The sequence below is a fragment of the Hemiscyllium ocellatum genome, chromosome 5 (genome assembly GCF_020745735.1).
Source record: "Hemiscyllium ocellatum isolate sHemOce1 chromosome 5, sHemOce1.pat.X.cur, whole genome shotgun sequence".
In the NCBI taxonomy this organism is placed as follows: Eukaryota; Metazoa; Chordata; class Chondrichthyes; order Orectolobiformes; family Hemiscylliidae; genus Hemiscyllium; species Hemiscyllium ocellatum.
Window position 1 is genome coordinate 24,439,206 of NC_083405.1, and position 14,973 is coordinate 24,454,178.

General features: G+C 40.5%; 1 protein-coding gene across 1 annotated transcript in view; it reads right to left on the bottom strand.

Moving 5' to 3' along the window:
- dnah5 (dynein, axonemal, heavy chain 5) overlaps positions 1–14,973 on the bottom strand; it is a 298,393-nt gene that overhangs the window by 234,538 nt on the left and 48,882 nt on the right. The window contains exons 10-17 of the mRNA XM_060825297.1: positions 14,788–14,910; positions 12,305–12,520; positions 11,405–11,512; positions 10,347–10,432; positions 8,139–8,460; positions 6,435–6,641; positions 4,683–4,854; positions 872–1,017 (exon numbers count right to left, since the gene is read on the bottom strand). Coding sequence (XP_060681280.1) covers positions 872–1,017; positions 4,683–4,854; positions 6,435–6,641; positions 8,139–8,460; positions 10,347–10,432; positions 11,405–11,512; positions 12,305–12,520; positions 14,788–14,910 — 1,380 coding nt within the window. The remainder of the gene's footprint in view (positions 1–871; positions 1,018–4,682; positions 4,855–6,434; positions 6,642–8,138; positions 8,461–10,346; positions 10,433–11,404; positions 11,513–12,304; positions 12,521–14,787; positions 14,911–14,973) is intronic.

Below are 14,973 nucleotides of genomic sequence, written 5' to 3' on the forward strand. Positions count from 1 at the left end.
ACCAGGAAGCATTAAGTGCCACCATCAGCATGAAACATGTGACCCAATCATGTGTTGTGTCCCTGATGGCAGCCAATTAAGATCCCACATTGCGAATGGGAGTCCCATTATTAATGGTGGTCTCCTTCTCCAAGCTACTAGTCCAAGCAGAGAACCGGTGGCTTGCCAATGCCACTGATAGATGCAGCCATGACTGCAGCTGTGGAGAGAAGAAGTGGTTGCCACCTTCGAAAGCCACATTGTGCTGAGACCAGTCACAGACAAAGAACTTGGCAATCGAAAGGGCGAATCCTTCAGTGGCAGAGTCAGAGCCACTGCGATGACCAATGCTGCCCACAGGACACTCCAGAAGGAGCCTATGAGGCTCAATATATTTGGTCGTATCCCAATTCAGCAGTCGTCCCTCCTGATGGCATTAAGATGAAGGCAGACCATGAAATGGTCATTAATTAGGCAGTTTGGGTTAAATTCCCACCTGCCTCCAGCTCCTGCTGTTCCGACTTCTAAAGAAATGCTCTGGCAACAAGAAAACTTTGTGTTTCTATCTTGATTCTTTTCACTAGTATTTAATGAGCCCTCCCACCTCAAAGCCCAATTACAATGGCTGGAAAAATGTGCGCCTGGGTATCTCATTCATTTCCAGTTAAATAAAAGCAGTACCTTATAAGAAATTCTTGGCTAAAGATAAATTTATCGAACTATTATATAGTTCTCCAATATAAGAACATAAGAACTAGGAGGTAAAGTTGTCAATTCATCCCCCCCCAAGCCTGCTCTGTCATTTGAAATTATCAAGACTGATCTCATTAGCTTCAACTCCACTTTCCTCTTGAAGTTGAACATGGATAATCTATAGGCAAATTATACAGACCTTAGTCTCCTGTACAAATTCTTCACATGCAATGGGTTCCTCCTCTGGTAGTTTGCATAATTGTATTGTGCTCATATCTTGAAGTATTGCATCAATACGAAATTCTATCAAATCATTCACACGATTCAACAGAAGTTCAAGTTCATCTGCAAATTGTCATACAAATAGGTAAAACAACAAGCAATTCTTAGCAAATGACCATTTATAATTTTCAAAATGCAATTATTCAAACTAGATGCAGCATTGCTGATGTGGTACAAGACGCAGCTATAGACCATGCAAAAAGCTACTGATCTCTTCGGGACATTTTTTTGGATCTGCACTCAATTGTTATACCCAGATTTATCTACAAAACCACCCCTTATGCGTTGGGTGTTTAGCTTCAGCTATCAGTAGGGGACATGTAATCTTGAAATGAGCCAGCTGATGCTACAGTCCTAACATTTGACTTGTCTACGACTGTGAAGGCCTGTTAAAGATATTTCTGAAGAAAACTGGTCAGCAAGTCTCATGAACACAAACCAACTCTTTCAGATTAACTTGTGTCCTGAATTTGAGTTCAAGAAAGGCATAAAAATTTTATAAACACTTTACAATAGTTACTGTTGTAAAATACCCATCAAAAGTCATTCTCTCCTCCATTGACTCCAGGAATGCAAAGGAAGTAATTATTTGATAATAAGTTGGTGAATCTACAAATGTTAAAACACACACCCCTTCATGCAGAAGATTTGGTTTATTAGTTTAAGATACACAGTTCTGAAGATAAGTTAGTCAATAATGGATGGAATAACTAGTAGAAAGTATCATAGCAATCAGGGATTTCATGATTTGCATGATGCCCCATGTCCATCCATATATAGTGACTGGGCACAAATGCAGAACAGTGAATGCAATATGTATCTAAACATATTTGTGAGTACATGATTACTACTTTTTCTCTACATGAGCAATATGAATTAGATGAATCACCAACAGTAGCTAAACAGATTACCTGTTACCAACATTACTGGACTTAGGGATCAATAGAGAGATGCTCATAGTAATACCATCAACAGAATTGCACACTGGATATGATGGTTAGAAGTTTTGTAAATGATAAGAAACTAATTGAATAACCTGCATGATATGTTCTCCTCCAGAGTTCCATGGTGGCTCAGGCCATAGTGGAGGTTGCCCCATGCCAGGAACATATTGAACACTCACTTGACTCCTTGTCGTTGTGCTAAGACATGGACTTCGTAGTTTATGGAAGAGTTTAACATGGGTGAAGACATATATTACTGTGAGGCTGTAGGATAGAGAGGCGGAAGTAGGCCATTCAGCCCATCAAGTCTGTTCTGCCATTCAATTAGATCATGGCTGATCTGATAATCCTCAACTTCACTTTTCTGTAAGACCCTTGATTCCCTTACTGATTAAAAATCTCTCTTGGTCCTGAACATACTAACAATGGACATTACAGCCCTCCGTGGTAAAACATTCTACAGAATCACTTCCTTCCAAGAGAAGAAATGCCTCCTCACAAGTGTCTTCAATGTATGACCCCTTACTCTGAGCTTACATCTTCTGGCCCAATCACTTAACATGTCTGTATCACTTCGCAGACTCTTTGTGATATCCTCAGCATTCGCATTACCATCTCTATTTGTTTCATCTGGCAAACCTGACTGCAGTACATTCATCTTCTTCATCCAAGTTATTAATATATTGTTAATAATAGTGACCTCAGCAGTGATCCCTGTGGCACTCCAGTAGTTATAGGTTGTAACCCTGGAAATACCTCCATTCTTTCAAGTCCCTGTCTTGTATTTGTCCGCCAATTCTCTATCCATGCTAATACACCATTTCCAAATCAATTACTTCTTGTCTTATAAAGCACCTTAATGTGGTGTATTTTTGTGTGGGAGATTGCCAGCTTTTATCGCTCATTCCTCGAGGACAATTAAGAGTCAACCAACTATTGTGGGTGTGGAGTTACATGTAGGCCAGACCAGGCAAGGACAGCAGTTTCCTTCCCTAAAGGGCGTGAGAGAACCAGATAGGTTTTTATCCAACAATTAGTTCATGAATCTCATTAGAGACTTTTAATACCAAATATTTTCTGAAAATATTTAGACCCGGGTCCTCAGAACATTGCCTGGGTCTCTGTATTAATAGTCAAGGGCATTATCTCACCATGACATTGGCTTCTCAATTATTCTCTGTCCTACCATACAGCTACTGTTAGAGAGCTATAGACTACTCCTTCCATTGTTTTCTTCCCCTTTTTATTTCTTACATCCACACATATGAATTCTACATGTTCCAATTCACAATAATTTCTTGCAATCTTACTTATTTCTTCTGTATTACCAATCTTTTCCAACACTCTTTCTTTCCTGCCTAACTTTGCAAAAAAAGGTGAAAGTGAGGACTGCAGATGCCGGAGATCAGAGTCGAACAGTGTGATGCTGGAAAAGCACAGCCAGTCATGCAGCATCCGAGGAGCAGGACAGTTGATATTTCGGCATAAGCCCTTCATCAGGGATGAATCTTTGTGAAAAGTCATATACCCCTGAATAAGTTCCCAGCTTTGATCTCTTTATGTCCCCATATTTGCTATAAGATCATTTTCATTAACCTCTATTTGTCTCATTAATTCATTTCTTTTTACCTGAATGTGTGTAGTATGCAGGATTAGTGTCGTTAATTTTGCCTTTTTACCATCTTTCGCCTTTGATCCTATTTGCTACTGTTTTTCTATGCTTGAATCCTCTGTCCTTCCTGTCCTATTCTAGGTATTGTTACCCAAATCGCTGCCCTATAATGCTGCCACATCCTCTTGCTTTGTATACCTACACTTCCCCTCTCCCAACTCTCCACTATCTTTAATTAATTTAAAGCTCTCTCTTTAGTCCAAATTATTTGATTCATCAGGACACTAGTCCAATCCGTATCAATTGTTCAGCCAAGCATTTAAATTCTTGACTGTATTCACCTTATGCCAATTTTCCCTTGGCTCAGGAAATAATCCAGACATTATTATCTTGGAGGTTCTCCTTGTCAAACTAGCTAACTGCTCAAAATCTTTCAGTAGATCCTCCTTTCTATTTTTACCAATGTTATTTTCACGAACATAGATGATGACTGGATCTCTCCCCTCCCATTCCAAGTACTGTTTTTTTTAGTTCTGTAATCTCATGTTAAGAACGGGAAAACATTAGTATCATGTGTGGAACAAATGCCACCTGTATAAGTTGCAAACAAAGTAGAAAGATGTATTATGAATGTTCTTAGCTGAAAATGTGTTCAAGGTTTGCGCGAAGATTTGTAGCTTGGGTGCACGTTGTTGTGGTTCTGTTCGCCGAGCTGAAAATGTGTTGCTGGAAAAGCGCAGCAGGTCAGGCAGCATCCAAGGAACAGGAGATTCGACGTTTCGGGCATAAGTCCTTCTTCAGGAATTCCTGAAGATTCAGCTCTGATCTCCAGCATCTGCAGTCCTCACTTTCTCTTATGAATGTTCTTACTATTGTAATGTAGGTTTTTGACCCTCAATTCTAAGATACAATCATGGTCTGATTTATTTAATGGGAACCAACAGGTAATTTTGGTGAAGTAATGATATGACTTGGTGGATATTATTGTTCTGTGGTGGAGTTTGTGAAAAAATTTCCATCCATACTGAACTGGCTTGAGTAAGATTTCTTCGCGTGCACAGTAACAAAATTATGGACTTGCTTTTTAATAAAGGAACTTACAAAGTCGTCATAAAAAAAATTGCCCACACTTTTATTAGTCTTTGCATGGTCAAATCAAAAATTAAACCCACCTAAAGCTTCAGAAATCCTGTTCAGGTATTTGTCAATGTTCAGTGAGGTCCAGTTGAGAGACATCAAGCCTGGCTGTATTGCATTATCAACTTTGACTAAATGGGGACCCATCAGTTGCACAAAAGTACTTTGAATTTTTGACCTCACTCTTTTGTTTTCTGATAATGTCATCTAAACATATGTAGAAAGGAAAGAATCATTTCACTTTCAAAGTACAGACAGCTTTCACTCTTACAATTAAGTCAAGGTTGAAAAATATTACAAAATCAAGATGCTTTTTGAGGGTCAATAGTACTAACCTGGAATGCAGTTTGTATGGCAGGGGTGATACGTTATCAGCACTGCGATATATGTTCATGCTAAATTCACATTCTGAGTTTGGTTACAAAACTTAGAAATAAGGGGTTTCAAGTTCTCATGGGACTGGATGCTATGCTCTAATACCAATGGCTTTGGAGGTGAGTTTGAAAAGTCCAGCTTTCCCACAGTCCTCACCACCTCCTCCAAGGAATCTGATTTTTTTTTCCAGGATAGGCAAGGATCAGTTAGCTCATCCGTCCATGGGTCTTTTGAGACCCATCAGCGGCCATTAGTTATGACTCTTTCGGTTTTTTTTTCAATTCATTTATGAGGTATGGGTGTCACTGACTTGGCCAGCATTCATTGCCCATCTCTAGTTACTTAGTTGAGAAGGCGGTGGTGAGTTACCTTCTTGAACCACTGCAGTCCGTGTGCTACAGCTACACCCACAATGTTATGAAGGAGGGAGTTTCAGGATTTTGACCCACCAACACTGAAGGAATGGCAATGTATTTCGATATCTGTATATTGAGTGGCTTGGAAGGGAACTTGCAGGTGATGGTTGTACCCATGTGTATTCCATGGAGACCTAGACCATTGTCTGGATCTAGGGATTAATAATCTAATGAGAACGCCACTGAGCCATTGACTCCCATGATGGAAGTCAGTGGAAAGGCAGTGTTGCACTGCTGGAAAATGTTAGTCAAATGGCAATGGACCCCAACCCAATTTTAGACACACTTTCATGTTATTTCCCCTCTTTACACATGGTTCCCTATCATCAACTTTGCTGAGGTGTCTGATTCTGAGAATAGGCAGTGGTTTTGGCTTAAAGTTCTCATGTATTAAAACCATGGGCTGGCTGTCTCCCTGAATGTTTAGCCATGGGAAGGAGGTGAGAGTGTGGGGGATGGGGGAGGAAAGCCTCGTGACTCTATGGCATCCCAAAAGCAGGGTAAGTACATGAATACAAGTTTCACAATGTGACATCAGAGGGTTCCCCCACTTGCCAATACCTTACCCCATTGCTATCATCAGAAGCAGATTGCTCTGATCTCAGCAACACAGAGAGAAGCTACATGGCTTCTCCTGTGCTGGCATTTCCTTCCATTTTTTTTTGTGAATCACATGACCAACCCGAAGTAGTGCTGGAGGGGCGGGAGTCAAGGGTGGAGGAGCGGGAAGTGGAGGAGATGCGGTGGAGGGCATCGTCGATCACGTCTGGGGGGAATCTGCGGTCCTTGAAGAAGGAGGCCATCTGGGCTGTACGGTATTGGAACTGGTCCTCCCAGGGTCCAGTGCTTCATTTAATAAACATTGGAGAGAATAGCCAAAAGGAGGAAGCTACACTTCTTGTGCATGCTAGGCACCCAGAGAGGACTATCTTGCCTAATAGAGTATTTGGAGTAAACTATTTATTTCATATTTTCTACTACAGTTTAAAATATTACCTGGAGTCTGTTGTAATTCTTTTTAAAGATATCTTGTTTCTGCTGAAGGTCTTGGGCAAATGGTGGAATTTCAAGTCCCATCTTAGCCATGCATTCCGTTTCACGTATTAATGTTAAAATTTGAGGATCAAAGTTCACAAACAGTTCTCCTGTGTCTGGGGCTTTCACTAACAATGATGCCTGCAATCCTGCTTTTGCTATTTCAATCTAAAGGAAAGCATTACAGTAAATTTGATCAAACAAAAAAAATCTTACAACTGGCGAAAAATTTCAACACAAAACTCTTTACATCATTTCTGCAGAGCCTTTTTTTTTAAAAAAATGATCAGCATTTTCTATTTGGGATCAAATTAATTTATTTCCAACTGAACCTTTTTTTACGAGTAAAAAGTGAAGTCTGCAGATGCTGGAGATCAGAGCTGAAAATGTGTTGCTGGTTAAAGCACAGCAGGTCAGGCAGCATCCAAGGAACAGGAAATTCGACATTTCAGGCCAGAGCCCTTCATCAGGAATGAGGAGAGTGTGCCAGGCAGGCTAAGATAAAAGGTAAGGAGGAGGGACTTGGGGGAGGGGCGATGGAGATGTGATAGGTGGAAGGAGGTCAAGGTGAGGGTGATAGGCCGGAGTGGGGTGGGGGCGGAGAGGTCAGGAATAAGATTGCAGGTTAGGAGGGCGGTGCTGAGTTCGAGGGAACCGACTGAGACAAGATGGGGGGAGGGGAAATGAGGAAACTGGAGAAATCCGAGTTCATTCCTTGTGGTTGGAGGGTTCCCAGGCGGAAGATGAGGCGCTCTTCCTCCAACCGCCGTGTTGTTATGTTCTGGCGATGGAGGAGTCCAAGGACCTGCATGTCCTCGGTGGAGTGGGAGGGAGAGTTAAAGTGTTGAGCCACGGGGTGGTTGGGTTGGTTGGTCCGGGCGTCCCAGAGGTGGTCCCTGAAGCGTTCCGCAAGTAGGCGGCCCGTTTCCCCAATATAGAGGAGGCCACATCAGGTGCAGCGGATGCAATGGATGATGTGTGTGGAGGTGCAGGTGAATTTGTGGCGGATATGGAAGGATCCCTTGGGGCCTTGGAGAGAAGTAAGGGAGGAGGTGTGGGCGCAAGTTTTGCATTTCCTGCGGTTGCAGGGGAAGGTGCCGGGAGTGGAGGTTGGGTTGGTGGGGGGTGTGGACCTGACGAGGGAGTCACGAAGGGAGTGGTCTTTGCGGAACGCTGATAGGGGAGGGGAGGGAAATATATCCCTGGTGGTGGGGTCTGTTTGGAGGTGGCGGAAATGACGGTGGATGATACGTTGTATACGGAGGTTGGTGGGGTGGTAGGTGAGAACCAGTGGGGTTCTGTCTTGGTGGCGGTTGGAGGGGCGGGAGTCAAGGGTGGAGGAGCGGGAAGTGGAGGAGATGCGGTGGAGGGCATCGTCGATCACGTCTGGGGGGAATCTGCGGTCCTTGAAGAAGGAGGCCATCTGGGCTGTACGGTATTGGAACTGGTCCTCCCAGGGTCCAGTGCTTCATTTAAGTAAAACACTAATGTGGCAGCTGTCATTATTCAACCAAATCAATGGTATTTCTGCAGTTCATAAGCCAGTGACCAATTTTTAGGCCACCTATATTCTGCATATTTTTGTCATGATCTCATTACTTAGCAATTTTTTTAAAATTACATAGATCTGACAGTGTTTGTTTTATGTCATTTAACTTTCATTACCTGTCTGAGCCAGCCTCGGTGATACAGAACCTCAAACTCTAATAAAACCTTTGCCACTTTGTTGTAGTTGCGAACAATGCGCTTGGCATCTGCTGTCTGCAGAATGTTTGGTTGTTTCTGGAATAGTTTCATTGGTTCCTGAATCTTATTAAAGAGCTGACGTGCCCACAAAATCTTCCCTGCTATTGGCGGCATGTCTCGAGCAATAGGCGAATCATTTTTCTGTCTACTGTAAAGCTTGGATATCATCTCAATGTCTCGCCCGTAGTTCTGAAGAATCTTCTGGTATTTTTCATCGATGGCGAGATCTGATATTCCAAGTCTGAGTAAGTAATATTTTTTAAAATCATTTACCGTCAAACAGAGTTTCTTTCTAAATTGAATATAATGCTCTTATTGCTAAGTAAGGAATTTGTGACCAAAACAAACTTAAATAACTATGTCATTCACATAATAGAACATGAACCTGCCAAGATGGGTGCATTTCTATGTGGGCTGTAGGATAAATTTCAAAAACTGGAAATATGTTGGAAAGCTGGCAGGAGCTGATCAACTTTGAGCTTGCACATTATTGATACCACATGGGAAACCCTTGTGGGCCAATCCTGACGGACACTTTAGATGTTAAGAGCTACTAAGTGGAATCTTAAACTTGGAATCTCTTTTTATCCAAAACATATGTTTTTACCAGGCAAACCGAAACTCACCTGATTGAAAAGGGCAAGATAACACTAGAGATTGAGACGCCTGAATTACTGAAGGCATAGAAATACTATAGATCAGAATTTAATGGGGTTGGGCTTACACCAAAAGCCTTAAAAAATGGGAAGACCTAATTCCATCCTCAGCCCAAACATTTTCATTGGCACTAAGCATGAGTAGCAAACTGGAACCCTGCATTCCTGACCTGGTAGGTTCCTTTGGAGGCATAATTATCATATACCTCACCTGAACACCACAATTTTTGTGGAATTAGGTCAACCTCTAGAGGACACCTTGTTCACCACTTCTCAGAGTATTCATGAGCCACAGATTTAATTACACAAAGGAAATAACTTACTGTTATGCCAAACAATTAACAGAAAGTTCTCGCAAATGATGAGAGATTGAAGCAATATGTTGACCGCAGGGATTTCTTAGGAATGCTGAAATACTCCAGAAGAGCAAATAAATAGTTGCTGAGAAATTGGCAGACTGTGTTCATTGAGCCTGCATTTCTCAGCAACAAACCCAAACAAGTAGACAAAACATATCCAGAAACCCTAACCACTCTCCCCTCCATCAAAGACATCTCAGAAATGACTGCCAGACTACTTAAACCGCTTGGCATCATGGTAGCCCACAAACTCACCAATACACTAAAATAGCAGCTAATGAACTTGAAAGACCCTATACAGACAACAAGCAAAACTAATATCATTTACAAATTACCGTGCAAGGACTGTAACAAACACTACATTGGACAAACAGGTAGAAAACTAGCCATCAGGTTACATGAACATAACTAGCCAGAAAAAGATCTGACCCTCTCTCACTAGTATCCTTACATATGGATGAGAAAGGACACCACTTCGACTGGGACAACACATTCATCCTAGGACAAATCAAACAAAGACACGCACGAGAATTCCTAGAAGCATGGCACTCCAACTGGAACTCTATCAACAAACACATTGAGTTAGAGTCCATCCTCCATCCCCTGAGAAATGGAACAGGAAGTGACTTCACCGCAGGAAATAACATCACCACAGGAAATGACATCACCAACCCAAAGAAAACCAAACAAATAAATAGAAAGCAGGAATTATCAGCAGTGCTTCACCTGAGGCCCACTGAAAATGTTACCTAGTAGGGTGACAAAACGTCTAGACATGAACCTTCAAGCTCAGTGAGCAAACCTACATCTAAAATCCTCAATCTGAATAAATTGGCCCAATAACCATATCTATAACTTCCCACCACTCTTTGGACTCACTTTCAGACTGCAGAAGCACAATGCTCATCCTTATGAATGGTCAAGCTGGTCGTGGACACATAACAGAAATTAACAGCTTGTCCAAATAATTTTAATGCGACTCAAAGCCAAGATATGGGCCACGCATAACATGATATTAGGAGTAAAAGCGAAGCAAATGTTGTAATTTCTTTCCTTTGAAATAACATTAATGATTATTATCTGCATGAATGCACTGTAGTACATCAAATTACCTTTCAAACTTCTTCAGTAGTGACAGGGCTCGGTCTGTATTCTGTATTTTTTCAATGCTGTTTTCTGTAAATGTCCTTAGCAGAGACTGTGTAATAATAATTCCAGTTTTCAATATTGAGTGTGAAAAATGGAAAACATTCAAAACCTCATTGTAACTTATTAATGAGAAGCAATATAAATGTATAGAATTTGTAGAACCAATAAATGCAAGTGCCTGCTTTTATACGTCCATATAATAAAAAGTTTCCATTTACAATGTCAGTTCAATAAATTTAATTGAGTGCGTTTTGTTTTTTTCACCTTTCCTGTCAACTACAACTTGAACAAATCCATATATGCTCAAGACAAAGCTCTGATGTGAAAAATATTTGCATTTTACAATTTAGTATTTTAACAACTGTGGTAATTCATGAATAAAATTCATGGATAATCAGCTCCTCATCCAAATGTATTCTTAATTTTTCATTTCAACAAAAACAAAGATTCTCATTGATCCACTAAGCAAGATGAAATCTTACTAAGAACTAGAAATAAAATTAAACATTCATGAACGGCAATAGGACTAGTCTGAACACTTGCATTTTCTTTTGCAATCTACGCAAATAATAATTGGACTATGCAGAAAAGTAAGAAAACAAATGCATTGAGTTCCAACATATACTAAATTGTTCAGATCATCTGTTGCCCTAATAATCAACTGATACATGAGTAGTTTTGTTAGAGAGCAATTTATTAAGGACAAAGTTATAAGGCATAGTAGTCAAGAAACAACTGGACTGGTTTAAACTTTAACTCTATGGTGATGAAATTAAATGAACTGAATTATGAGGTAAAAAGCAAATAATCTAGACTAAGTTTAAAGAAGAGCAAGTAAAATAGAAAACTGTAGTCACAAACTTTCGAGGAACTTATGGCCAGCTCTGAGATGAATAGGCAGCTTTCTTTTTTAATTACTATACACTTGGCTATAATTTTGGAAACCATATATATAGAAAAACTGTTTAATGAGTCCTAAATAATATGCTGCGCATTAACAAAGTAAATTATGGAAACTTACATGTACATCATTAGTTTGCTTACAAAACTCATCATAATCTTGGTCAAAATCAGTTTTCCTTTGATCTAAGAAGTTGTACTGTTTTTTCTTCAAACTTATCACAATGCTCTGAAACAGAATAAAGCACTGAACATTGTTAAAGGCATTTGAGGTAGCAGACTCGTTCAAGCCTCCAATGAAAACATTTCTGAACCTTATTGTGAATTTAAGATGAACCTCAATTGATTATATTTTCACAGAGTTCCTGTGTCTTTTGGGAAGGCAAAGCTAACTCATAATTAGCTTGACTGTTGCTTGTACGTCTGTAAATCTATCCAGTGTAGCTGGTTTCTTGCAAGAAAACTTTTAATTCCTAAATGACTTCCATTAGAAAACCCCACTTGTTGAGATGTCAATGCACAGAAGCTAGTGAAGACATATTACAACCACACTGACTCCACTAGAACATACATGCTGTGAATAAATTAAGATTAAAAGTGACATAAAAAAGAATTCCAACAGTGACAAGATAGTTGTCACCCTTTTCTTTTAGTAGGTCTTTGTACGTTTTTCTCTTTCCCATAACAATTGAGCAACATTTGGCTAATTAATTTGCTTAGAAATTCAAGAACTGACCACTTCAGTGAGCTCGAATAATATCATCTTGTATTTGCAACACAAAAACAAACAGTTACAATCCTCCAATTATTTACAGCATCGGACTACTTATACCTAAATTACAGGCACAGCTCTCAGCACCCATTACCCCAACCCTTCTTGCTCTTTACAAGTGAATCTGGTAACTCACTGGAAGGAATCTAAGACACTGTTCACTAATTCACTACGCATTGAGAATGGAAACAATTTAATTATCATGAGAATTTCTTAAAGATCTTTATTTACAACAAGCTTCAAGACTACCTGAAATTTAGCAGCCAACTCCTCCAATCCCTCAATTTTGGAGTCCTTAAGAGCAGAGAATTCAGTTATTGTGTTAAACATAGTGATAAGTTTGTTCAGGCGTCTTTGAAACGTATCAAATTTGCCAAAGATATACATCTCACTGAAATCAAACTGCCTTTCTGCGGGGTTCTGTTCAAGTTTCTGCTTTGTTTTATGGAAACAGCGTTGATATTCCTAAAAAGACAGAATGCAATCCTTTTAATAGTCTGAATTTCAGAATATAGATTTCCTTTAATATTAAATAAATTATTAGATTAGATTTTTAGATTACTTACAGTGTGGAAACAGGCCCTTCAGCCCAACAAGTCCACATCGACCCGCCGAAGCGTATACCACCCAGACCCATACTCCTACATTTACCCTTTCACCTAACACTACGGGCAATTTAGCATGGCCAATTCACCTAACCTGCACATTTTTTGACTGTGGGAGGAAACCGGAGCAGCCGGAGGAAACCCACGATACACGGGGAGAATGTGCAAACTCCACACAGTCAGTCGCCTGAGGCAGGAATTGAACCTGGGTCTCTGGCGCTGTGAGGCAGCAGTGCTAACCACTGAGAGGTTGAAGCATGCCAAATAGAACTAAGTAAATTACTTTATTTGTCATTTACATTAATGTCTCGAATGTAAACTGCCGATTTACAATCTTATGCTGAAGTTTTTGCACTTTGCAATCTTTGTTTCAGTTTGAATCCCGCAATGAGGAAAGGTAGGAGGCCAAGCAATTGCAGAGAAACCAAACCCGTTTTCTTATCATGAACTGAAGCAATGCCCTTTAAAGTGTGTCTTCTGATCATTGACCTACACAGCAAATAAACCTGTCAACCTCATAGTACAGCAGTAGTGAAGACTTAGAGTCATACAGTACGGAAACAGACCCTTCAACTCAATTTGTCCACGCTGACCAGGCACCCCAGTCTGATCTAGTCCCATTTGTCAGTATTTTTCCCATATCCCTCTCAACCCTTCCTATTCATATATCCATCCTTTTAAATGTTGTCATTGTACCTACCTCTATCACTTCCTCTGGCAGCTTGTTCCATACACACACCACCCCCTGCATGAAAATGTAACCCCTTAGGTCCTTTTTAAATCTTTCCCCTTTCACTTTAAACCTATGTCCTCTAGTTTTGGCTGACCCTATTCAAAGAAAAAGACCTTGATTAGAATGGTGCTAGAAAAGCACAGCAGGTCAGGCAGCATCCGTGGAGCAGGATAAATCTCTCAATCCCAGAGAGCTCCCTGCCTTCATTCCTGACGAAAGGCTTTTGCCCGAAACGTCAATTTTCCTGCTCCTCAGATGCTGCCTGATCTGCTGTGTTTTTTCCAGAACCGCTCTAATCAAGACTCTGATTTCCAGCATCTGCAGTACCCACTTCTGCCAAGGAAAAAGACCTTGCCTATTCACCTTTTCTTTGCCCCTCATTATTTTAGAATCTCTATAAGGTCACCACTCAGTCTCTGTCATTCAGGGAAAAAAACCCCAGCCTATTCCGCATCTCCCTGTAACTCAAACCCTCCAGTCCTGTCAACATCCCTGTAAATCTTCTCTGAACCCTCTCAAGTTTAACAGCATCCTTCCTATAGAAGGGCGACCTGAATTAAACACAGTTTTCTAAAAGTTGCCTCACCAATGTTCTGTACAGCCACAACATGACATCCCAACTCCTGTACTCAATGTTCTAACCAATGAAGGCAAGCATGTCAAATGCTTCTTCACCATCATGTCTACCTGTGACTCCACTTTCAAAGAACTATAAACCTGCACTCCCAGATTTCTTTGTTTGGAAACACTCCCTAGGACCCTATCATTAAGTGTATAAGTCCTGCCCTGGTTTTGCTTTTCCAAAATACAACACCTCACATTTGTCTAAACTAAACGCCATCTGCCACTCCTCGGCCCATTGGCCTATCTGATCAAGGTCCCGTTGTAGTCTGAGATAATCTTCTTCAGTGTGCACTACACCATATATTTTGATGCCATCTGCAAATTTACTAACCATATATATCCACATCCATTTCATTTATATAAGTGACAAAAAGCAGGGGACCCAGCACTGATCCTTCTGGCATACCAGTAGTCATAGGTCTCCAGTCGGAAAAGCACCACTCACTGTCTTCTATCTTCAAGCCAATTTTGTATTCAATTGGCCAGCTCCCCATAGACCATGTGATCTAACCTTACTTACTTCAACTGGATCTTAACTTGGTTAGACATCACCTGGGTACTCATGCAGTTTTAGTCTCCATATCTCAAGAAAGATATTATTGCCATAGAGGACGGTGTAACAAAGGTCACCAGACTTGTTCCCAAATTGGCGGGCTGTTCTATAAAGAGAGACTGGGCAAACCAGACCTGTTCTCGGTAGTTTCGAAGAATGAAAGGTAATCTCATTCAAACTCACAAAATGGTTAATTATTTTAAGGTGGCATTTTTACCTGGTTTAACTGAATGGCAGCCTTCAGTTTTTTAACCACCACTTCTTGTGGTTGATCCCAAATTGTAGCTGTCCCATTATTTGTTATGTGTGCTTTACATGCTGTTATCATTTGATTGGTCACCTGGAAATCAACAAATCAATGCACCACTATCAATTCAGTAGAAAAACATTGCTCTCATTTGCT